The sequence below is a fragment of the Bufo gargarizans genome, chromosome 2, assembly GCF_014858855.1.
Source record: "Bufo gargarizans isolate SCDJY-AF-19 chromosome 2, ASM1485885v1, whole genome shotgun sequence".
In the NCBI taxonomy this organism is placed as follows: domain Eukaryota; kingdom Metazoa; phylum Chordata; class Amphibia; order Anura; family Bufonidae; genus Bufo; species Bufo gargarizans.
The window spans coordinates 381,349,344-381,375,927 of record NC_058081.1 but is presented as its reverse complement, the minus strand read 5'-3'; the positions used below and the strand labels follow the sequence as shown (position 1 = coordinate 381,375,927).

Here is a 26,584-nt window from a genome sequence, read left to right as displayed (position 1 = left end):
CCGATGCGGCAATACCTATGTCTACTTTTAATAAATTATTTTAGTTTTTTTGGGTGTCTCAAGTCTGAGAACCATTTTTTTTTATCCGATGTCAGTGCTAAATTGGGATATAAATTTAGTACTCCATGGAAGTGTGATACTCCCTGAAGCAACCGTCAATGCAGAGGCCCAGATGATCGGGGCAAGTGTCGCACTGAGTAGTCGTGTCCTTCCGTATCCCCCTCCTGCGACACACTCTGCACTTTTTTTGGGTTTGTCCCTTCTTTCCAGTATGGGGGACCACACCTGGAAAGTGTTGGCCAGGGACGATCCGGGCACCTACAGTTCCCGAGGTACTCCGGCCTGCTCTTTCCCGGTCCGAAAAGATCAGGGCCTTGAGGACTGCCTCATAGAACTGGAGGAATGTCCCTGTGCTGCCAGCGCTTCGGGATAGTACAAAAGAGTTGTACATGGCAACCTGCACCAAGTAGACCGCAACTTTTTTGTACCATGCCCGGGTTTTGCGCATGGCGTTATATGGCTTGAGGACTTGATCAGAGAGATCAACTCCTCCCATATACCGATTGTAAGCGACGATACAATCGGGCTTGAGGGTTGAATCCGGGAATCTCGCCCCTCGTATACACGAAATTTGTAAGTGTACCCTGAGGTACTCTCCCAAATTTTGTATAGCTTCACGCCATACCTCGCCCGCTTGGAGGGCACATACTGGCGGAAAATGAGTCTCCCCTTGAACGCAATGAGAGACTCATCAACCGCGACCTCTCTTCCAGGTACATAGGCCTCCATGAATTTGGCCCCAAAGTGATCGATGACCGGCCGTATCTTGTACAGACGGTCATGGGCAGGATCACCTCGGGGGGGACATGCTGCATTATCGGAATAATGCAGACATTTCCGGATGGCCTCAAACCGGGAGCGTGTCATGGCTGTACTGTAAAGTGGGGCCTGGTATAGGACGTCCCCACTCCAGTACAGCCTGACACTGGGTTTTTTGACCAGGCCCATATGCAGCACGAGGCCCCAAAATGTCCTCATTTCGGCTGCACTGACCGGCGTCCAGCCATCGGGCCTGGCCAAAAAGGAGCCCGGGTGTTGAGCGACGAACTGTTGGGCGTACAGATTTGTCTGCTCCACCATCAGATTTACCAGTGGGTCACTGAAAAAATGACAAAAAAAGTCATATTCAGTGTAGCCCACTGTGGAAATCTGGATTCCTGATTGGCCTACAAAATCAGGAATCACAGGCTCGTATCGCTCTGGGCTACACCAGACAAGTTCACCGGCAGGGGGCTCCGGTGGATTTAACTGGTGGGCCGGGAAACCAGTACGAGCCCCAGAGCTGCTCGTACTAGTGTGGGCCACAGGGTCCCTAACATGGCGGTCCCCTTGCTCCGCCTGGCGGCGTCTCCGCCGCCTTGGGGGCTCATCATCATCGCTAGATGATGAGGAGGATGCGGATGACAACAGGAATGTGGGGTCATCCTCATCCTCACTGGGACTCTCGGAGTCAGAGGCAATCTGGGCGTATGCCTCCTCGGCCGAGAACGTCCGGCGGGCCATAGGGGAGTGTGTGTCTGCGTGTATATGTGCGTGTGTGTAACTCTTTATTTTGTGTGCGTGTGTGTGGGGGCACGGGTGTTCACTAACTAAAAAAAGGGCAAAAAATGTGGGGAAAAAAATTCAAAACCGCTGATCAACCGTCCGAAGTTGATCAGCGGTGGGGTGTGCGATGCGCTAACAGTGGCCGGACACTAAGTGCCGAGCACAGTCAGCGTACACGAAAAAAAAAAAATGCACCCCAAAAAAGGTGGGGGGGGGGGGCAAGTGGCAGCACCCCTGGGGGGTCTAGGGTCACACAGCTGTGCTGTGGACCCCAGACACCCTAACTAGGGTGATGCAATCAAAGTTCAAAAACTAACTTTCCCTTTTTTTTTTCCTGCCTAAACCAAACTTTCCCTAGCTGTCCCTATGTACCTGATGGCGTCCTGGGGGGCACAGATCGGGTCCTGGGGGGCACAGATCGGATGCAGCAGACACGTGCAGGCAGCTCCTCTCTCCTCCGGCTCCGGAACACAAAAGGAGGAGGAGAGGAGCGCCTGCCTCTTTTGAATCTGCCGCCGGACCGCCCACAGACCAATCAGAAAGCGATCCTGAGTGGTGATGTCACCATCACCACTCAGGATCGCTGGATGGTGATTGGTGGAGTGAAATCACACCACCATCACCATCCTGTTCCGGGTTATCGGGACTTCAGAGACCCGAATAACCCGGAAACGCAGAAAACCGCAGGTCTGAATTGACCTGCGGTTTTCTGCGATCGCATACATGGGGGGGTCACCGGACCCCCCGGCGCATTTGCTCCAAGTGCCTGCTCAATGATTTGAGCAGGCACGGGGTTCCGATCACCGCCCGCCGTGCGGCGGTGATCGAAAATGCACAGGGCGTACATGTACGCCCTGTGTCCTTAAGTACCAGGGCACAAGGGCGTACCTGTACGCCCTATGTCCTTAAGAGGTTAAGCTTGCCTTCCTTCTGGCCCTTACCTCAGCTAGAAGGGTTAGTGAGATTGCTGCCCTCTCAGTTGACCCTCTCTATTTGGTGATCCTGGAGGATCGGGTAGTGATTTTGCCTGATCCTTTTTTGTTACCAAAAGTCTTTTCACGTTTTCATCGTTCTCAGGAGATAGTGTTACCTTCCTTCTGTGCTTCCCCAAAAAATATCAAGGAGTCTAAATGCCACTGTATGGATGTTAGGAGGTGTATCTTACAATATCTACAGGTCACTCAGCCTTGGAGATCCTCCTCATGTCTGATAATTTTGTTTCAGGGAGCAAGGAAAGGATCGGCAGCCTCCTCTCAGACTATTGCTAGGTGGATTAGACTGGCCATTTCCTTAGCCCACTCTAAGGGAGTTATTCCGCCCTTGGGGGTTGGGGCTCATTCTACGAGACCAGTCTCCACATCATGGGCAGAGAGAGCTTCAGCCTCTATAGAGCAGATCTGTAAGGCAGCTACCTGGAGCTCTCCCAATACTTTTTTTTTAGGCATTATAGACTACCGTTACCTTTTAATAAAAAGTTGTAAAGTAACTTCAGGCTGGGATCCCACCATTTCTTGCCTATTCTTCAGGGGTGCTGTCATAGGCAAGAAAGAATGATTACACTTACCGGTAATTGGTTTTCTTTGAGCCTATGATGGCACCCGGTTAATTCCCAACCCTAGATGTTTCTGTAGAGGGGTATATATGTACATATAACAAAAAAATAAAAAAATGGCTGAACCCGGACATACCTCCATTTTCACCCTGGCCCCTTCACTTGAGCATCGGAGCAGTTCATGCTCCGATGCTCTCATTTGCCCTGTGCTAAATCGCACAGGGAAAAGGCATTTTTTTGGAGATCCAGTGACGTACCGGGGTTCTCCATGGGGCTGCCAGGAAGCACGGTGATGTCACCGGCACTGATGGGCGGGATATAGCGCTGCCCTAGCCAGTAAAACAGCTAGGGCAGCGCTAAAGCCTGCCCATCAGAGCCGATGACGTCGCCGAACACACTGCAGGGCAGAAGTTTCCGCCCAGCAGTGTGTTATCGAAAACAAAAGAGATTTAGTGCAGGGCAAGGGAGCGCATCGGAGCATGAGATCAGGGGGGCTGCCTGGGTTAAAATAAGGGCATGTCCGGGTTCAGCTCTGAACCCGGACAACCCCTTTAAGGTGTGTTGTTAAGATGTTTTGTTCTTAGTTCTTGAGAAAAGGACTGGAGCTAGAAGGGATGATCCCTTCTTTTAAAAAGGCAGTTCTGGTTCCGGTTTCCTGTCCTGAGGAGGTGGAGGCGGTCTCTCCAGGGGTGCTGTCAAAGGCTCAAAGAAAACCGATTACTGATAAGTGTGATTCTCCAAACATGATGCTTAGAAATAAGGCCAAAAAACAGACCAGAAAACCTTGTCTCTCGCAGTCTGAGTCCTTTTAGGAGCTTTTTTGCAAACTTTCACCAAAGAAAGGCTTCTTTTTGGCCACTCTGCCATAAAACCCATATTGGTGGAATACTGCAAATATGGTTGACCTTCTGTAATTTTCTATTATATGCACACGGATAGGGTGGCCAGGATGAGTCCTGGTTGTTCTGAACTTCTTCCATTTAAGAATGGGGGCCACTGTGCTCTTGAAAATTTTTAGCGCATCCAAATTTTTTTTTTACCCTTGTCTAGATCTGTGCCTTCATACAATCCTGTCTCTGAGCTCTTCTGGCAGTTCTTTTTTCCTCATGCTCTGGTTTTTGCTCTGCTATGCAATGTACGTTGTGAGACCTTATATATATATATATATATATATACAGTCATGTGAAAAAATTAGGACACCCTTTGAAAGCATGTTGTTTTTTGTAACATTTTTAATAAAAGGTTATTTCATCTCCGTTTCAACAATACAGAGAGATTAAAGTAATCCAACTAAACAAAGAAAACTGAAGAAAAGTCTTTTCAAGATCTTCTGTAAATGTCATTCTACAAAAATGCCTATTCTAACTGAGGAAAAAGATAGGACACCCTCACATGTATTCCCTCTTAAATTGGCTCAGATCTCACACAGGTATATCACACCAGGTGCACATAATTAGTAGATCGTTACTCTGCATGTTGAATGAGGCTTGCCCTATTTAAACCTCAGACATTTAGTTTGGTGTGCTCCTGACTGTTGAAGTGAGAGTGAGCACCATGGTGAGAGCAAAAGAGCTGTCAGAGGACTTCAGAAAAAAGATTGTAGCAGCCTATGAGTCTGGGAAGGGATTTAAAAAGATCTCAAAAGATTTTGAAATCAGCCATTCCACTGTCCGGAAGATAGTCTACAAGTGGAGGGCTTTCAAAACAACTGCCAACATGCCCAGGACTGGTCGCCCCAGCAAGTTCACCCCAAGAGCAGACCGCAAGATGCTAAAAGAGGTCTCCAAAAACCCTAAAGTGTCATCTCGAGAACTACAGCAGGCTCTGGCTACTGTTGATGTAGAAGTACATGCCTCTACAATCAGAAAGAGACTGTACAAGTTTAACTTGCATGGGAGGTGTGCAAGGAGGAAACCTTTGCTTTCCAAGAGAAACATCGAGGCCAGACTGACATTTGCCAGAGATAAAGTTGACAAAGACCAGGACTTCTGGAATAATGTTCTTTGGACAGATGAGTCCAAAATTGAATTATTTGGACACAACAGCAGAGGACATGTTTGGCGTAAACCAAACACAGCATTCCAAGAAAAGAACCTCATACCAACTGTGAAGCATGGAGGTGGAAGTGTCATGGTTTGGGGCTGCTTTGCTGCAGCAGGACCTGGTCAGCTCACCATCATAGAATCCACGATGAATTCTACTGTGTATCAGAAGGTGCTTGAAGAACATGTGAGACCATCAGTTAGAAAATTAAAGCTGAAGCGGAACTGGACCATGCAACATGACAATGACCCAAAACATACTAGTAAATCAACCAAAGATTGGCTGAAAAAGAAGAAATGGAGAGTCCTGGAATGGCCAAGTCAAAGTCCAGATTTGAATCCCATTGAGATGCTGTGGGGTGACTTGAAAAGGGCTGTACGTGCAAGAAACCCCTCAAACATCTCACAGCTGAAAAAGTTCTGCATTGAGGAGTGGGGTAAAATTTCCTCAGACCGATGTCGAAGACTGGTAGATGGCTACAAGAACCGTCTCACTGCAGTTATTTCAGCCAAAGGAGGTAACACTCGCTATTAGGGGCAAGGGTGTCCTATCTTTTTCCTCAGTTAGAATAGGCATTTTTGTAGAATGACATATACAGAAGATCTTGAAAAGACTTTTCTTCAGTTTTCTTTGTTTAGTCGGATTACTTTAATCTCTCTGTATTGTTGAAACGGAGATGAAATAACCTTTTATTAAAAATGTTACAAAAAACCACATGCTTTCAAAGGGTGTCCTAATTTTTTCACATGACTGTATATATATATATATATATATATATATAGGGGTGTGTCTTTCCGAATTATGTCCAATTAACTGGATTTACCACAGGTGGACTCCAGTCAAGGTATAGAAACATCTCAAAGATTATCAAGAGAAATGGGAGACCCCAAGAGCCAAATTTCAAGCATCATAGCAAGTGAATACTGATGTCCTTGTGAAATTGTAGTTTTTCCTTTTTAATAAATAAATAAAAAATCTAAAATTCTGTTTTCACTTTCTCATTATGGGGTATTGAGTGCAGATTGATGGGGGAAAACATGATATATTGCTATTATTTTTTTTTGCAAAAGGCAGCAATATAACAAAATGCTAAAAAAGTCAAAGGCACATCATTGCTGCAGCCAAGCAAAAAAAAAAAAAAAAAGCCTACCAGGGAGGACTGGAACAATGGGGAGGGAAACTTGGTAATTATATGTTATTTTATGATAATTCCTGCCTGGCTGGATTTTGTTGTTGTAACTAGGACAACTCCTTCAATCACCTAAGGAACTACGTTTTCATGGTGTGACCTTTGGAGGATATAAAGGTAGAAGGTAATGCTAAAACTGTCAGGGACCATGGATTAAAACTTCTGTATATAGGTCGAAAATTATGTGGCACTATTTCCTCCTAGATGTTATAACCATAGATACAGGACTAAAAAATTCCCAGAATTTATGTTAGACATGTGCACATGGATAGCTGTTTGTACTACTGCATCAGGAGAGATCGACACAAAAGCAGGATGTGTGTGTGCAGCAAGAAATCACATGGCTGATCATATGAAGATTCCTGCCAGCTAAGGCAAGTATTTGGTGGAGGTCCTGTTGTACATTTTGGTGATCACTGGGAATCTGAGAGGAGCTCTGTTGTGAGTTTTGGAGAAGGCGGAGAAGGGGTTACTGCTTCATTGTTCTAACTGTGTAAAGAGGGGTGACTGGTGAGAGAAGGGGGAACTGTTGTTACTGCTAATTGAATGGAGACTGCCATGATTACTGTGTTTTAAGGGGATTTGCTTGGGGAAGGGGATACTGCGTTTATTAATGGTTAAAGGGGTACCCTGTGTAAAGGTAACTGAAAAGTTCTACAGTTATTTTTCTCATTCTTCAGGTTCTCAATGTGGCAATTTATCAACATTCTTGAATTGTGTATGTAACAGGTATATGAAGGCTATGGGCAGACAGAATGTACAGCTGGGTGCACATTCACTACCCCAGGGGACTGGACCTCAGGTAGGACTGATTTGTTTCAGTTTTAACTTTAGCTTGTTCAAAGAGATTCTGCCACAGTTTTGCAGTATTAACTACAGTAATACATGAGTAGTCCTGTAGCTAAAGACTCAGTATTTTTTCTAATTTTCAGGCTGCCCCTCTTTCCCCACCTGTCGGCACTCAAAGCTGCTACAAAATACAGTCTGGAGAGGGCTCATTAGCGCAGGCTCAGCAGCCATGAACAATGTATTTCAGTGCAGATTTGAATGCTGACAGCAGGGGAATGTGGTGTGATGTGCAGACCTTATCTGCACTACTGTTCATGTAGTACTACAGATAATACTCCAGAATCGTAGTGACATATTCCCTATAAAGTCGGGTGACCACATTTCCTAACTGCCATTCATGAACACTTACTTTCAGAAGTGCATTTTGTCAAATTTATACTTGAGACCGGTTCTAGGTGAAATAGGGCCCTGGGGGAAAAACAATAAGGGGCCCCTCATGACACTTGATGACTTTAACAGAAGAAACTGTATATTGTGGTGCATGGTGTATGTTATATGGTATAACATAAACATATTTCATATGAAAACTTACAATTACTTGGCTTGACCCTTGGGGATCTCGGACACCACTTCCACACTTTGGCCGGGGGCTCGGCGGAGCTGATGTGTTTTATCCAAATGAGAAAGATTTCATAATAAGGATTTGGAGAAGGGTCAGAGGGATAGCAGAGCAGAGGGAGGCTGGTGCTGCTACTATGGGGCTCATACCATGGGGGAGTAATAAAGCCCACCATGATGCCCCCCCCCCCAGTAGAAATAATTATCCTTATAATGTGAGAGTGCAAAAAAATACCCCCTTGTAATGCCCCCAGTTGAGCTAATGTCCCCATAGTGCCCCCAATAAATGCCCCTTTAGTGCTCCTCTCCCCCTCTCTCCTAGTGCCCCCATAATGTACCAGTATAAAATTCCCCCATATATAGTGCCCCAGTAGATGCACTCAGTGTCCCCCATAATTTGTAAGTATAAAATACCTCTTCTAAAAGCCCCCATAGATGACCCCATAGTACTCCTCTCCCACCTTCCCCATAGTACCCATGTGTCCCAGTATAAAATGCCCCTATACAGAGCCCCCATATAAAATAACCATTCTTTGTGGCCTCAGTAGATTCCCCTATAGTGCCCACCAATAATGTGCCAGTAATAAGTGCCTCCAATGTGCCAGTAATAAGTGCCACCATAGATGTCCCCCAATAATGTGCCAGTAGCCAGAGCCCCCCCACCATCATGTGCCAGTAGCCACAGCCCCCCCATATCATGTGCCAGTAGCCAGAGCCCCCCCCCCTATATCATGTCCCAGTAGCCAGAGCCCACCCTATATCATGTACCAGTAGCCAGAGCCCACCCTATATCATGTGCCAGTAGCCAGAGCCCACCCTATATCATGTGCCAGTAGCCAGAGCCCACCCTATATCATGTGCCAGTAGCCAGAGCCCCTCCTATCATGTGCCAGTAGCCTGAGCCCCCCATCATGTGCCAGTAGCCTGAGCCCACCCTATATCATGTGCCAGTAGCCAGAGCCCACCCTATATCATGTGCCAGTAGCCAGAGCCCACCCTATATCATGTGCCAGTAGCCAGAGCCCACCCTATATCATGTGCCAGTAGCCAGAGCCCACCCTATATCATGTGTCAGTAGCCAGAGCCCCGCCATCATGTGCCAGTAGCCATAGCCCCCCTATCATGTGCCAGTAGCCAGAGCCCCCATCATGTGCCAGTAGCTATAGGCCCCTCTTATCATGTGCCAGTAGCCTGAGCCCCCCCATAAACATGTGCCAGTAGCCATAGGCCCCCCTATCATGTGCCAGTAGCCTGAGCCCCAATCAACATGTGCCAGTAGCCTGAGCCTCCCTCCATCAACATGTGCCAGTAGCCATAGGCCCCCCTATAATGTGCCAGTAGCCATAGCCCCCCCCCCTATAATGTGCCAGTAGCCATAGGCCCCCCCCCCCTATCATGTCCCAGTAGACATAGGCCCCCCCATCTGCTCCATTCACTTCTCTGGGACTGCTATGAGCACTGTACCCAGCAGTTCCATAGAAGTGAATGTAGCAGAGAACGAACATGCCATTCTCATGGGGCAGTTCAGTGGGAGTTTTATCCTTATGCTAATGAGGCATTACGTTTCCCAGAGCGGCGTTGTTTTCATTCAAAGGTGCCCAGGAACACCTCCATCAAGTGCTCAGGCCCTACAGAGCGCAAGCACACCTCTCCTCCACTGATACACTACACCCCCAGCAGCGCTGTTGCCATTCCCCCACGCTACGTCACTAGCAGTCATAACCCCGTCCACCCTTTTCCTTCAGTATCACCAACAGGCGCAGTGTCGAACACTGCCTGCGCTCTTCCAGTTCATCGGAGACCATCAGCCTCAACTCTTTCACTGGGCATGCACCGAAAACATCACTGGACTTGGCGCATGCTCAGTTGAACTGGAAGAGAGCAGGTCGCAATCGACAGTGCACCTGTCGGCAATGCTGAAAAGAAAGGGTGGGCGAGGTTATCAGCTGCTGGTGACGTAGCAGGGGGGTGGCAACATCGCTGCTGGGGACGTAGTGTATGAGTGGAGGATAGGCATGCTTGAGCTCTGTAGAGGGGTGGGCTTGGGCACTCGATGTGGGCCGTTCCTGGGCACCTTTGAATGAAAATAACGCCACTTAATGTCTCATTTGCAATGGATAAGAGTGAATTTTATGAAGACATAAGGTGAGCTCCAAGGAAAAAGAAAAACATATAGAAAGAAGGTATGAAGATGGTATGAAGGACATACTTTTGGTTTAATATCGATTATCTAGGTGTCAAATTCCTTTTAAGATTTATAAGTGCAAGGTGGGGCCTCCATGGATTAGACTTGTTTTTCCGGAACATCAAACAGGTGCACAGTTGGATTGGATTGATTCCATGTTACTTGTACCATTCTAGCCAATGACTGGGTTCAGCAGTGATGTGGTCACAAGCAGCATGGCTGAAGCCAGTCTTTAGCAATTGGTCAATGTGACCATGACCGCCAGCCAGATGAAACAGCAGAGGACCAGAGTGCCATCGAGCAGGCAAGGGGGAAAAAGGGGGCTAGCTATGGCAGGGTTTGCAGTGATTTTTCCATAGACTGCAAATCAGACGATCTCATGTTAAAAGAATTGTGAATAAATGTGAATTGCGAAAAAATAAACAATAACAAATAAAGAGCACTGGCATTGCAGCATCTGAAAATGTCTGAACTATTAAAATACAAAAGTATTTATCCCATAAAATGGAAGGTCGAAAAATGCAGATTTGCAGCTTTTTTATCAATTCACCTCCCAAAAATAGGAATAAAAAGTGATCAAAATATCATACGCAGATCAAAATGGTATTAATGAAAAATACAGATTAACCTGTAAATATTGAGCCCTCACATAGCTCTGTGCACATAAATATGAAGAAAAAGTTCATGAATGGAAAGAAACATTTTTTTTATTTTTTTATTTTTTAAGAGTATGAAAAAACAGAAAACAACTACAGGTGAAACTCGAAAAATTTGAATATCGTGCAAAGTTCATTTATTTCAGTAATGCAACTTAAAAGGTGAAACTAACATGCAAAGCAATACATTTCAGGCCTTTATTTGTTATAATTTGGATGATTATGGCTTACAGCATATGAAACCCCAAAGTCACAATCTCAGGTACCCTTTGCTCAGGGGGTATGGATTAATTACCTGACTAGAGTGTGACACTTTGAGCCTAGAATATTAAATCTTTTCACAAAATTCTAATTTTAAGCAGCATTATTGCAATTCCTTTTAATTTGCATTACTGAAATGAATGGACTTTTGCACGATATTCAAATTTTTTGAGTTTCACCTGTATATAAATTTGGTTTCACTGTGATCAAACTGACCTGCAGAATAAAATTAACATGTCAATTTTACTGCATAAGAAACTCCGCTGTAAACACAAAACCCATAAAACAATGTTGAAAATACATTGCATTCAATATTAAAACTTGGCATTAGAAAGTACAACTTGTCATGTAAAAAACAAGCCTTGATATGGCTATGTGCATGAGAAAATATGTGGCCCTGGAAGGCAGGGGGTAAAAAACAAAAATGAAAATCGCTGCATCAGGAAGGGTTAAATCAGTTGTAACTAAACACATTACTAACATACACACTTTGCAGCTCAGACAACCATGCTGGTAAGCTGGAATTACTGACCAGCAGAGCTACAAAACATTGGCACAAGAAGATAAATAGCAGGTAGGTATAACCCATGTGCTACAGTGGCATACCTGTCTTTAAACCTTAAAGTGATAGCCTGCCCGGAGGGTAGGTCAATCAAAATCTGACCGGCGGGAGTCCAACTGCAACAACACCGATCAGCTGTTCTGCTGTGTCTCCAGCACTGAAAGTCAGCGCCAACAGAAACGCAATGTTATACAGAATAATATAGCTGTATATCTGTCACAAGGGAGCCTGTTGGTATTTAATGCTGCCCATGGTTTGGGTAAAAGGAATATCCTGCTTTGGAAATTGAATAGTGCCACTTTAGACAAAAGATCAATCAGAAGACCAGCGATGTAGATACTGGTCTTAGGTCCTCTGTGCTGCAGGTGGATGCGCCAAAGTTATGTAGAGGTGCTTCCTCCAGCAGGACTTGTGACATACTGAAATCGATCTGCAACATTTGTGGCGTATAATTCATAATAAATTCTCATATCTTGGTGGTATATTTAGGTTTACCAGTATTACTAAGGGCTCTTTCACACTTGCGTTCTTTTCTTCCGGCATAGAGTTCCGTCGTCGGCGCTTTATGCCGGAAGAATCCTGATCAGTTTTATCCTAATGCATTCTGAATGGAGAGAAATCCGTTCAGGATGCATCAGGATGTCTTCAGTTCAGGACCGTAACGTTTTTTGGCCGGAGAAAATACTGCAGCATGCTGCGCTTTTTGCTCCGGCCAAAAATCCTGAACACTTGCCGCAACGCCGGATCCGGAATTAATGCCCATTGAAAGGCATTAATCCGGATCCGGCCTTAAGCTAAACGTCGTTTCGGCGCATTGCCGGATCCGACATTTAGCTTTTTCGGAATGGTTACCATGGCTGCCGGGACGCTAAAGTCCTGGTAGCCATGGTAAAGTGGAGTGGGGAGCGGGGGAGCAGTATACTTACCGTCCGTGCGGCTCCCGGGGCGCTTCAGAGTGACGTCAGGGCGCCCCACGCGCATCGACGACGTGATCGCACAGCACGTCATCCACGCGCATGGGGCGCTCTGACGTCATTCTGAACCTCCCCCGGGAGCCGCACGGACTGTAAGTATACCGCTCCCCACTACTACTATGGCAACCAGGACTTTAATAGCGTCCTGACCGTCTTCAAATGCTTTCAGTTCACTTGCGTTTTTCCGGATCGGGCGTGTAATTCCGGCAAATGGAGTACATGCCAGATCCGGACAACGCAAGTGTGAAAGAGCCCTAATAATGTATTCCTGTATTTACCACATAAGACATCACTGAAGCTGCCTGCAGTCACTGTGTCACCTATGTGTTCACTTGAGTAATTGCGTGTCATTTGCAGGACATGTGGGCGCTCCACTACCATGTAACTTTATTAAACTAGTCGATGTGGAGGAGATGAATTATTTTGCTGCAAAAGGAGAAGGGGAGGTATGTACTATGCAGTATACAAAATGTTCTAATCACCAAAACCATTCCTTATTACCATGTATTGAAGAATGTATATGCTGGTAAATCCAATTGCCAACTTGTACTATTTTCAGCATTTAATACTTGGAAGTTTTTGCAGTATTCTTTAAGTCTATGTATGTATAAAATGGTTAATTTATAAAGTATAACTAATAGAAGAATAGTAAAAAGAGCTATTCATTGTAGAGTGCAGTGAAATATACCTTTTGCAGGGGAAAGCACAGGGTGCATAAGAAGATGGGAGTGGTGGATGGTGAAGGTACCTCAGGGTGGCAATTGTCCTGCTCTAGTGCTCCCCTGTGCCATGCAGTGGTACCTTTACAGTATTTCCTAGCACCCTGTGATTTGGATGCTCAACTATCTGAATGATAGTAGTAATAATGCGGCTCATATAAGAATTCAACCACATTAAATACTCTAACCACACATTTGACTACGGCATCTAAGGCTACTTTCACACTAGCGTTCGGGGCTCCGCTTATGAGTTCCGTTTAAAGGCTCTCACAAGCAGCCCCGAACGCATCCGTACAGCCCCAATGCATTCTGAGTGAATGAGGATCCGCTCAGAATGCATTAGTCTAGCACCGATTGGCCTCCACTCCGCTCAGCAGGTGGACACCCGAACGCTGCTTGCAGCGTTCGGGTGTCCGCCTGGCCGTGCGGGGGAAAACGGATCCGTCCAGACTTACAATGTAAGTCAATGGGGATGGATCAGTTTGAAGTTCACACAATATGGCTCAATTTTCAAACTGATCCGTCCCCCATTGACTTTCAATGTAAAGTCTGGATGGATCCGTCTGAGTAACTTTCACACTTAGAATTTTTTCTAAAATACGGATCCCATTGTCTGCATTATAGGAGAGGATCCATCTGTGCAGGCACCAGACGGATCCGCTCTGAACGCAAGTGTGAAAGTAGCCTAAGGAGTGAAATGTATGCAATCAGCCGAAACCCAGTGGCTATGGCATCTGCTGCACCTGCAAATGGGTGCCATGTTTAAAGATGTGACTTCCTCTGTACATATAGGTTGTGAAGGGGTTAATCCTGCTAGAAGTTTAGAAATAAATTACCAGCAGTCTGCAGTAAAGATACTGCTGGGTGTTAGCAGTAGCGGGCGTGTCTGACTCTTCCCAATCAAGGATGCTAGTGGTAGATTATGCAGGGACACCCCACAAATGGTAAGACCCAACTGTATATTTTCTTGATGGCAATTCATTTATAAACTTCTAGTAGAAATAACAAAGGAATGGTACAACATAGTCATAAGAACAGACTTGTCTGGAGAAGTGACAAGTCCTCTTTAATGTGGGAGAATACTCGTAAAAAAACATTCTAATTGACTAGCGAAATGTCTTCAAGAAAAAATACAATTTCAGTTGCTCAGACTAATTACTACAGCTATACCATGACCTGGAACATGGTACAGACCTCCAGCTCTTGTAAAACTACAGCTCCCACCATGCCCTTCTGTAGGCTGATAGCTGTAGGCAGACTCAACATGCTGGGAGATGTAGTTTTGCACCAGCTGGAGAGCTGCAGGTTGGCCATCCCTGACCTGGATGAATGAGAACTTCACAGACATCTGAATGATATTCTTTGTCTTCACTCAGTCTGGTATTTATCTGAAGTTCCTCTCTGGGCACCAAAAATCTGACTGTAAATCCTCAGGCTCCTTCAGGCTGTTCTCATTAGCTCCTCAGGAAAGAGCCAAGCACAAGGGCCTGGACTTAAAGGGGTTGTCTGGGTTCAGAGCTAAACCAGGACATATCTCTATCTTCACCCCTGCAGTGCCCCTCACATGAGTACCAGAGTATTTCATCCTTCTATGCTCTTCTATGCCCTGTGCTGAATTTGGCAGGGCAAAGATATTTTGAGAGATCTGGTGACGTTCCAGACTCTCCATGGGGAAAGCTAGGCGGAGGCTTCCGCCTAGCAGTGATCACAATGATGTCACCAGTACTAATAGGCAGGCTTTAGTGCTGCCCTAGCCTGTAAAAAGGCTAGGGCAGTGCTAAGGCCTGCCCATCACGCCAGTGACGTCACCGGGAATAAAAAAGCCCTTGCCCTGCATACTCAGATGCTGATGTCAATGGGCCAGAGGGTTGAAAATGGGTATATGTCCAGGTTCAGCTCTGAACCCGCACAACCCGTTTAACCCTTTGGTTCAGCCAGAAGATACAGTAGAGACCAAAAGTTTGGACACACCTTCTCATTCAAAGAGTTTTCTTTATTTTCATGACTATGAAAATTGTAGATTCACACTGAAGGCATCAAAACTATGAATTAGCACATGTGGAATTATATACATAACAAAAAAGTATGAAACAACTGAAAATATGTCATATTCTAGGTTCTTCAAAGTAGCCACCTTTTGCATTGATTACTGCTTTGCACACTCTTTGCATTCTCTTGATGAGCTTCAAGATGTAGTCACCTGAAATGGTCTTCCAACAGTCTTGAAGGAGTTCCCAGAGATGCTTAGCACTTGTTGGCCCTTTTGCCTTCACTCTGCGGTCCAGCTCACCCCAAACCATCTTGATTGGGTTCAGGTCCGGTAACTGTGGAGGCCAGGTCATCTGGCGCAGCACCCCATCACTCTCCTTCATGGTCAAATAGCCCTTACACAGCCTGGAGGTGTGTTTGGGGTCATTGTCCTGTTGAAAAATAAATGATGGTCCAACTAAACGCAAACCGGATGGAATAGCATGCCGCTGCAAGATGCTGTGGTAGCCATGCTGGCTCAGTATGCCTTCAATTTTGAATAAATCCCCAACAGTGTCACCAGCAAAGCACCATCACACCTACTCCTCCATGCTTCACGGTGGGAACCAGGCATGTAGAGTCCATCCGTTCACCTTTTCTGCGTCGCACAAAGACACGGTGGTTGGAACCAAAGATCTCAAATTTGGACTCATCAGACCAAAGCACAGATTTCCACTGGTCTAATGTCCATTCCTTGTGTTCTTTAGCCCAAACAAGTCTCTTCTGCTTGTTGCCTGTCCTTAGCAGTGGTTTCCTAGCAGATATTTTACCATGAAGGCCTGATTCACACAGTCTCCCATGATTCAGTCTCCTCTTAACAGTTGTTCTAGAGATGTGTCTGCTGCTAGAACTCTGTGTGTGGCATTGACCTGGTCTCTAATCTGAGCTGCTGTTAACCTGCGATTTCTGAGGCTGGTGACTCTGATGAAATTATCCTCCGCAGCAGAGGTGACTCTTGGTCTTCCTTTCCTGGGGCGGTCCGCATGTGAGCCAGTTTATTTGTTGCACTTGATTGTTTTTGTGATTGCACTTGGGGACACTTTCAAAGTTGTTGGCGCGCTCATGTTCCCTCAGCAGCACAGGGGAGAAGGAAGCAGTCTCCCCCCCCCCCCCCCCGTGCTGCTGCTGCCGCTGCCACCAATGGGGAGAGAGGGGCAGGCGCACTATGCCACCAATGATAGGACTTTTCATGGGTTCGGACTTTGTTAAGCAGCAAGGCTACATAGAGCGGCGCTCAGGGATGTCCCAGCACTTACTATTATTCCTGGGCGCCGCTCCGTTCACCCGCTGTGCGCCTGTGCCCCATTACAGTCTACTGCAGTCCTGCTCCATATTCTAATTACTATCGGAGCAAAGGGGAGGAGACAGCAGCCTCTCTAGTGGGCGATCCTTCTCCCCTGGCTGTAGCGCTGTCCAATCGCAGCGCAGGGAAAAGGAACGCCCACTAGAAAAGCTGCTGTCTCCTCCCCATTGCTCCGATAGTAATTATCATATGGAGTAGGACTGCAGGAGACTGTAATGGGCACAGGCGCACAGCGGGCGAACGGAGCGGCGCCCAGGAAAAATAGTAAGTGCTGGGACATCCCTGGGCACCACTCTGTGTAGCCTGCTGCTTAAAGTCCGGACCCATATAAGGTCATCTTTAACTTTTAATACAGTATAATAAACATTGGTGGCGCAATGCCAATGAGGGTTAAAAAATAAATAAATAAATAATTAACTCACCTCCTCCACCGGTCTCCTGTTCTTTGTTCAGGGCCTGTGGTGATGTCACTGAGCCCATCACATGGTCCATTACCATGGTGATGGATCATGTGATGAGCGCAGTGACGTCACCACAGGTCCTTTTCCTCACAGATGAAGACAGAAGAGAAGATGGGCTGCGCGAACAAGTGGATTAAGGTGAGTTAAATTATTATTTATTTATTTTTTAACCCCTCCAGCCCTATTTTACTTAGCATTCTGTTTTAAGAATGCTATTATTTTCCCTTATAACCATGTTATAAGGGAAAATAATTACATCTACACAACCTTGAACCCAAACCTGAACTTCAGTGAAGAAGTTTGGGTCTGGGTATCAGATTCAGTTTTTTATCACGCTCATGCAAAACACATTGCACCCGTGCGATAAAAAATTAACAACAGAACGCAATCGCAGTCAAAACTGCCTGCGCGGGTTTGCTGCAATGCACCCGGGTTGCATCCGGAGCCAAAACGTGACGCCCGTCTGAAAGAGGCCTAAGGCTACTTTCACACTATCAGCAGTGTGATCCGGCAAGCAGTTCCATCATCAGAACTGCCCGCCGGATCCGCCAATCTGGATGTGACTGAAAGCATTTGTGAGATCCATATCACAAATGCATTGCAAGAACGAATCCTTCTCTCCACTTGTCATGCGGACAGACGGATCCGTCTTGTATCTTTTTACACAATTTTACCGGTCTGTGCATGTGCAGACCAGAAGGACGGATCTGGCAATCCGGTATTTTGAATGCTGGATCCGGCACTAATACATTCCTATGGGAAAAAATGGCATTCCTGCAAGTCTTAATTTTTTTTGCCGGAAATAAAACCGTAGCATGCTGCGGTTTTATCTTTTGCCTGATCAGTCAAAAAGACTGAACTGAAGACATCCTGATGCATCCTGAAGGGATTACTCTCCCTTCCTATGCAGTGAGCTCCGTAACAGAAATAAATAAATAAATAAAAAACATGCAATTCGCCATTTTTTTTGTCACCTTGTCACCCCAAAAAAATAGGATAGGACTGTTCTATTATGGGCTTTTTTTGGTGTTTTTTTTTCCGCATGGTATTGAGTATCGCAATACTTTTTTATGGTGACGAAAGTGAATCAAAATTTGGGTATTGAAACAACCCTACGCCGATCTGATCGGCGTAGCGTTGTCACGTTACCAAAATTTTGATTCGGTTTCGATTTGGCGACTAAAAATTTTATTTGGCTCCTAAATTTTTCAGTTCAGGAGCCAATGGCTACTAGGTATTTTTTTTAGTCTGGAGCACTGCCCCCTTTTCTCAATTTTACATATAAAATATATAAACAATTTATAAATAAACATCGCCACGTCAGAAAAGTCCAAACTATTAAAATTAAAAAAAATCTGTGCGATTCGCCATTTTTTTTGCGTGGTATCGAATGGTATAGAGTGTTGCAATACTTTTTTATGGTATCGAAACCGAATCAAAATTTTGGTATCGCAACAACTCTAGATCCATGAGAGAAGGCTTCAGCATTTTCAATACTTAACAAGGTGTGCCATTGTAACTCTTTCAGATATGTGTAAAAGGACCAAATGTATTTAAAGGCTACCTTAAAGATAAAGACAAGACAGAAGAAGCTTTAGATCAGGATGGCTGGCTTTACACTGGAGACATTGGAAAGTGGTTACCAGTAAGTCAATTGTTTTTCCGTCATAAATTGGTATTTTTCATGACTACATGGCCTGTGCTTATGCTATCAATATCATAGTCTGCTTAACGATTTAAATAGAACCTGTTAACACAAAATGCAGTGTAATCTTCAGCCAGTATGTTATAGAGCAGGAGATTGATGTATATTTTTTTGAGAAAAAAACATTCCATAAAACTTGTATTTTTATATATTAAAATTTCTGTTTCTTTCTGACTTAAAGGGACACTGACAAGCCCTATAAACATATTTAGATATGCATATGCTGTCATAGGTCTTATAATTTGTATGCCAATCATATAAGTGTTCCCCCTGTCTGCATTTCAAACACTATAAAATAAACTTTATATTGATGTGAATCACTTGCCTTTGTGCCCAAGGGGCATTTGTGCCAAGCCGCACTCCAACTGCAGTTTCCTAGCGCCGTCCAGCTCATTATTATTCACTGCGCAGGAGACGCTGAAGCCGCTACATTGAAGGTTATGGGACGCAGGCGCACTACGATTCCGGCGAGTGAGGGTGCCAGGTAAGGTATCCGGTGCACGCGTAGAAGCTCCAAGTGAGGCCGATGCCCATACGTTACTATTCGGCATACGCGGGATCTTGCAGCATCGGGAACTGGAAAAGCCGCCCAGCGCAGTGAATAATAATGAGCTGGGCGGCACTAGGAAACAGCAGTTGGGGAGCGGCTGGGCACAAATACAGGAGAAAGACCACCCCTTGGGCACAAAGGCAAGTGATTCACATATGAATATAAAGTCCGGACCCATAAATATTTTACAGTGTTTGAAATGCGGACAGGTGGTACACTTATATGATTGGCATACACATTATAAGACCTATAACAGCATGTGAATATCTAAATATGTTTTATAGGGCCTGTCAGTGTCCCTTTAAGTTGTCCAACGTGGATGTCCTGTCAGTGATTATATGCATTTTCTGTGTAAGTGTGTATGCAGAGAGAACCATCACTGGAAGCCATTTACACACACATATCTTTTGTTATACATACCAACTACTGGTTTAATTGGACAGAAATTGGTCATATAATCTGTTGGTGTAATACAGCCCTTAAACTCAGACACAGTAAAGGTTCATATCTATATAGCAGTCTGCTCAGCTCCTTGTGCTCTATGACATGATGCCTGCAGACTGCACTGCATTTTGTGGTGACTGGTCCTCTGGTCCTCTTTTTAAACAATATTTTCCTAAATTCTTTTTTTACTTTCTGTTTGACTAAGTAGAATTAAAATATGGAGTTCTCAGAATTCCTATTCCCAGGATTGGCAACTTTATTGCAATGTTGTTTTATGAAAGTATTGGTCATGGGTAATTATTGCTTGAAAGAAAACAAATAATTGACTGAGGAACAAATCATGTTTATTACATTCTACAACACAAGATTAGACAGGATGGGATTAAAGTAATAGCTAAAATTCATAATGTAAAATTACTAGTAGTCTTTGAAAAGTTATGGTTTATTGTAATTGTATGTGGAAATTACAGTACTTGCCCTTCAGAACTAGAGTCTACCTTATAGTAAGGAGAGGAAGGCACTTCTTTTGGCTCTTTCGTAGCCTCGAATCATCAAAATAGAACTGCTCTATCTTAGCCTAGAATTGAGCTAGAACTGCAATTCTAGTCTTGTTTTAAAGCTGACAAACTAGCGCTAGCTGTCATAGAGCCAGAGATAGAGCCTTTAGAAACCAGGTCAGGAATTATTCAGCAACCTCTTCAGCCAGCTGGGATCTCAGCCAACATAGAGGAGTGTTGGCCATGCTGACAGTCTACAGAAAAAGGAGCAGAGGCATAGATCTCTATCCTCTACCTATATAACTGTAGATGACCACAGGGGAAGGTAACAGACTTCTGTGCATGTTATTCTACCACCCCCTTAATGAATCTGACAGCATTTATGTTCTCTGACTGTTACATATGGGGGTTCTTGCTTTCCAGAAAAGTAGTGAAAATGATGAGCACCTTTTTGGCTAAATTTCAAGTGTCAAAGCAAAGGGTCAGAATACTTACGAGGGTTAATTAAAAATGATTGCACTGTGGCTGTAGAATTTATTTTAGTCATAAAAGACAAATGCATCATTTTTCAACAAAATCTTTACTTTTTATTGCTTTTTGTCCTTCTGTCAACAAGCTATCATATACCCTAATTAAAAAAATTTTTAAAGCTGAGCTGCAAGCCACGAATGCACTACTGTCTTCACCTTTTCATCAGATGTCAAACTTTATTCTTGTAGGGCCAAGACCAGGACTATGCTTTAACACACCAAACAAAGTTTTTGTAGTGTCGACAGTGTGGACAGCATTGTGTGGGCGTGGATTGTCATGCAACAGCACCTATAATAGTAGTCCTTCCTGACAAAAACACTTTCTCAATACTTTGCACAAAGTGTTCAATAAATATCAACACCAAGACACACCTGCAGACTCCAAAAAAAAAGAATCACTGCATGTTGCTCTTCTTTCACAAAAATCACAAGTGTCTTGCATCACAGTCACAAATGAACTGACGTACCACATTCAAACCTGTATTTGTGCTTTCTACAGTTGATTAAAATAAATTCTACAGGACAGAGTGTGAATAATTTTTAACTAACCCTCATAAGTATTCAGACCTTTTGCTTTGACACTTGAAATTTAGGCTACTTTCACACTGGCGTTTTGGCTTTCAGTTTGTGAGAGCCGTTCAGGGCTCTCACAAGCGGTCCAAAACGGATCAGTTTTCGCTAATGCATTCTGAATGGAAAAGGATCCGCTCAGAATGCATCAGTTTGTCTCCATTCCGTCTCCATTCCGCTTTGGAGACAAACACCAAAATGCTGCTTGCAGCGTTTTGGTGTCCGTCTGACGAAACTGAACCAAACGGATCCATTCTGACACACAACGCAAGTCAATGGGGACAGATCAGTTTTTTATGACACAATACAAAACGGATCAATCCTCCATTGACTTTCATTGGTGTTCAAGACGGAACCGTCTTGGATATGTTAAAGATAATACAAAGGCAGACCAAGTTGCTGCCTTAGGCCACAGAGATGGGGGGCGGAAAAATTAAAGCCTTCACAGCTGACAGCCGAGAACCAGGAAGTAGAGAGAGAACACTGGTGGTGAGGATCGGCAGCGCCCAAGGGCGGAAGAGGTAAGTTATTTTTATTTTTTTATTTGTGCTGGCATAAGATAAGATAGATAAGATGCCTTTATTGTCACTATACAATACAATGTAATACAATGAAATACAATGAAATGTTGTTTGGAACAATCCTAGATGCCATGGACAGGGGAACAAGAACTGATATTTAACCGCTTGCCGCCACGCTAACGCCGAAAGGCGTCATAGCGGCGGCTCTCCCAGGTCACACTAACGCCAATAGGCGTCATCTGGCGTGAGCCGAGATTTCCTGTGAACGCACGCACACAGGCGCGCGCGTTCACAGGAACGGAAGGTAAGCGAGTGGATCTCCAGCCTGCCAGCGGCGATCGTTCGCTGGCAGGCTGGAGATGTGATTTTTTTAACCCCTAACAGGTATATTAGACGCTGTTTTGATAACAGCGTCTAATATACCTGCTACCTGGTCCTCTGGTGGTCCTTTTGTTTGGATCGACCACCAGAGGACACAGGCAGCTCAGTAAAGTAGCACCAAACACCACTACACTACACTACACCCCCCCCCTGTCACTTACTAACCCTTTATGAACCACTGATCACCCCATACAGACTCCCTGATCACCCCCCTGTCATTGATCACCCCCCAATCATTGATCACCCGCCTGTAAGGCTCCATTCAGACGTCCGTATGATTTTTACGAATCCACGGATACATGGCTCGGATCCGCAAAACACATACGGACGTCTGAATGGAGCCTTACAGGGGGGTGATCAATGACTGGGGGTGATCACCTCATATACACTCCCTGATCACCCCCTGTCATTGATCACCCCCCTGTAAGGCTCCATTCAGACGTCCGTATGATTTTTACGGATCCACGGATATATGGATCGGATCCGCAAAACACATACGGACGTCTGAATGGAGCCTTACAGGGGGTGATCACCTCATATACACTCCCTGATCACCCCCTGTCATTGATCACCCCCCTGTCATTGATCACCCCCCTGTAAGGCTCCATTCAGACGTCCGTATGATTTTTACGGATCCACGGATACATGGATCGGATCCGCAAAACACATACGGACGTCTGAATGGAGCCTTACAGGGGGGTGATCAGGGAGTCTATATGGGATGATCACCCCCCTGTAAGGCTCCATTCAGGCGTCTGTATGTGTTTTACGGATCCACGCATCTATGGATTGGATCCGCAAAACACATACGGACGTCTGAATGGAGACTTACAGGGGAGTGATCAGTGACAGGGGGGGTGATCACCCCATATACACTCCCTGATCACCCCCCTGTCATTGATCACCCCCCTGTAAGGCTCCATTCAGATGTCCGTATGTGTTTTACAGATCCACGCATCTATGGATCGGATCCGCAAAACACATACGGACGTCTGAATAGAGCCTTACAGGGGGGTGATCAGGGAGTCTATATGGGATGATCACCCCCCTGTAAGGCTCCATTCAGACGTCTGTATGTGTTTTACGAATCCAGGCATCTATGGATCGGATCCGCAAAACGCATACGGACGTCTGAATGGAGCCTTACAGGGGGGTGATCAGGGAGTCTATATGGGATGATTCCCCCCCCTGTAAGGCTCCTTTCAGACGTCTGCATGTGTTTTACGGATCCACGCATCCATGGATCGGATCCGCAAAACGCATACGGATGTCTGAATGGAGCCTTACAGGGGGGTGATCAGTGACAGGGGGGTGATCACCCATATACACTCCCTGATCACCCCCTGTCATTGATCACCCCCCTGTCATTGATCACCCCCCTGTAAGGCTCCATTCAGATGCCCATATGTGTTTTACGGATCCACGCATCCATGGATCGGATCCGCAAAACGCATACGGACGTCTGAATGGAGCCTTACAGGGGGGTGATCAATGACAGGGGGGTGATCAGTGACAGGGGGGTGATCACCCCATATACACTCCCTGATCACCCCCCCTGTCATTGATCACCCCCCTGTAAGGCTCCATTCAGAATTTTTTTGGCCCAAGTTAGCGGAAATATTTTTTTTTATTTTTTTCTTACAAAGTCTCATATTCCACTAACTTGTGTCAAAAAATAAAATCTCACATTACAAACCTTACCCCTCACGGAATCCAAATGCGTAACATTTTTTAGACATTTATATTCCAGACTTCTTCTCACTCTTTAGGGCCCCTAAAATGCCAGGGCAGTATAAATACCCCACATGTGACCCGATTTCGGAAAGAAGACACCCCAAGGTATTCCAGGTATCCGTGAGGGGCATATTGAGTCCATGAAAGATTGACATTTTTGTCCCAAGTTAGCGTAAAGGGAGACTTTGTGAGAAAAAAAAAAAATTTCCACTAACTTGTGCCAAAAAGAAAAATTTCTATGAACTCGCCATGCCCCTCATTGAATACCTTGGGGTGTCTTCTTTCCAAAATGGGGTCACATGTGGGGTATTTATACTGCCCTGGCATTTTAGGGGCCCGAAAGCGTGAGAAGAAGTCTGGGATCCAAATGTCTAAAAATGCCCCATCTAGGCTGCAAAAAAGTGTCACACATGTGGTATCGCCGTACTCAGGAGAAGTTGGGCAATGTGTTTTGGGGTGTCATTTTACATATACCCATGCTGGGTGAGATAAATATCTTGATCAAATGCCAACTTTGTATAAAAAAATGGGAAAAGTTGTCTTTTGCAGAGATATTTCTCGCACCCAACATGGGTATATGTAAAATGACACCCCAAAACACATTCCCCAACTTCTCCTGAGTACGGCGATACCAGATGTGTGTCACTTTTTTGCCGCCTAGGTGGGCAAAGGGGCACACATTCCAAAGAGCACCTTTCGGATTTCACAGGTCATTTTTTACACATTTTGATTTCAAACTACTTACCACACATTTGGGCCCCTAGAATGCCAGGGCAGTATAACTACCCCACAAGTGACCCCATTTTGGAAAGAAGACACCCCAAGGTATTTCGTGATGGGCATAGTGACTTCATGGAAGTTTTTATTTTTTGTCACAAGTTAGTGGAATATGAGACTATGATTTTCCGCTAACTTGTGACAAAAAATAAAAAGTTCTATGAACTCACTATGCCCATCAGTGCATACCTTAGAGTGTCTACTTTCCGAAATGGGGTCATTTGTGGGGTGTTTGTACTGTCTGGGCATTGTAGAACCTCAGGAAACATGACAGGTGCTCAGAAAGTCAGAGCTGCTTCAAAAAGCGGAAATTCACATTTTTGTACCATAGTTTGTAAACGCTATAACTTTTACCCAAACCATATTTTTTTTTCCCCAAACATTTTTTTTTTATCAAAGACATGTAGAACAATAAATTTAGCGAAAAATTTATATATGGATGTCGTTTTTTTGCCAAATTTTACAACTGAAAGTGAAAAATGTCATTTTTTTCAAAAAAATCGTTAAATTTCGATTAATAACAAAAAAAGTAAAAATGTCAGCAGCAATGAAATACCACCAAATGAAAGCTCTATTAGTGAGAAGAAAAGGAGGTAAAATTCATTTGGGTGGTAAGTTGCATGACCGAGCAATAAACCGCTAAAGTTGTGGAGTGCCGATTTGTAAAAAAGGGCCTGGTCACTAGGGGGGGTATAAACCTGTGGTCCTTAAGTGGTTAAACTAAAGCATTACACTAGAAAAAAAACAAAGCATTGCACTAGAAGGCATTACTATTCACAGTTCACAGCATATATATAGCAAGAGCAAAGTAGGAAGTGCTTATGAGTATATATACACACTGATTCAGACACCACTGCAGACAAGAGATTATCATGGGTTCATGAATGCAGCAGTCACTTTCAGTCTGTGGTAGTTTCTATCCTAGGAAGGGGGCAATAATCTCTGAGCATTTAGGAGACTGATTGCTTTGGGGTAAAAGCTGTTCTTCAGCCTAGTGGTGCGGGCATGTAGGGCTCTAAGACACCTACCAGAGGGTAGGGGAGTGAAAAGGCTGTGGCCGGGGTGAGTTGGATCCCCGCAGATAATTTTTGCCCTGTTGCTGCAGCGAGCAATGAAGATGTCATCCAGTGATGGTAACTGAGTACCAGTGATTCTGTTAGCCATTCTGATGATGCGCTTGAGGGTCTTGTCCTCAGAAGAGCAGCCGGAGTACCACACTGTAATGCAGTATGTGATAACAGATTCTATGGTGCACCTGTAAAAATTGACAAGCAGCTGTTTTGAGAGTTGTGCTTTCTTCAGACTCCTCAGCCTCTGAAGGCCTTTTTTGGTAATTTCTGTTGTGTTTTTTTATCCATGATAGGTCCTGACTAATATGAACTTCCAAGAATCTGAAACTTTGAACTATCTCCACATTTCCACCATTAATGCTAATAAGATGGTGTCCATTTTGTTTCTTCTTCCTAAAATCCAGAATTAGCTCCTTTGTTTTCTCGGTATTGAGTATGAGGTTGTTGTTCTTACTCCATCTCTCTAGGTTCTCAACCTCTATCCTATAGGCTGTTTCATCATTGTTGGAGATTAGGCCTATCAAGGTTGTGTCATCTGCAAATTTTATAATGGTATTGGTATTGTGAATAGGTTTACAGTCATTTGTGAAGAGGGAGTAAAGGAGAGGGCTCAACACACAGCCTTGCGGTACCCCAGTGTTTAGTGTTAAGGATCAAGAAAAGTGTTTGGCCATGCATACGATTTGTGGTCTTTTTGTAAGAAAATCCAGTATCCAGTTGCACAGGTGTGAGCTCAGACCCAAGTTGTTCAGTTTCGTTGCCAACTTGTTGGGAGGGATGGTGTTAAAGGCCGAGTTGTAATCAATGAACAGCATCCGCACATAGCTGTCTCTCTGCTCCAGGTGTGACAGCGCAGCGTG

General features: G+C 44.8%; 1 protein-coding gene across 5 annotated transcripts in view; it reads left to right on the top strand.

Moving 5' to 3' along the window:
• The window catches only part of ACSL6 (acyl-CoA synthetase long chain family member 6), a 262,251-nt gene that overhangs the window by 200,212 nt on the left and 35,455 nt on the right, over window positions 1-26,584 (top strand). For 4 of the 5 annotated variants that reach the window (XM_044280774.1, XM_044280776.1, XM_044280773.1 and 1 more), the window contains 3 exons: window positions 7,119-7,191; window positions 12,792-12,880; window positions 18,474-18,590. In XM_044280774.1, coding sequence (XP_044136709.1) covers window positions 7,119-7,191; window positions 12,792-12,880; window positions 18,474-18,590 — 279 coding nt within the window. The remainder of the gene's footprint in view (window positions 1-7,118; window positions 7,192-12,791; window positions 12,881-18,473; window positions 18,591-26,584) is intronic. The other variant, XM_044280775.1, reaches the window with a different exon arrangement.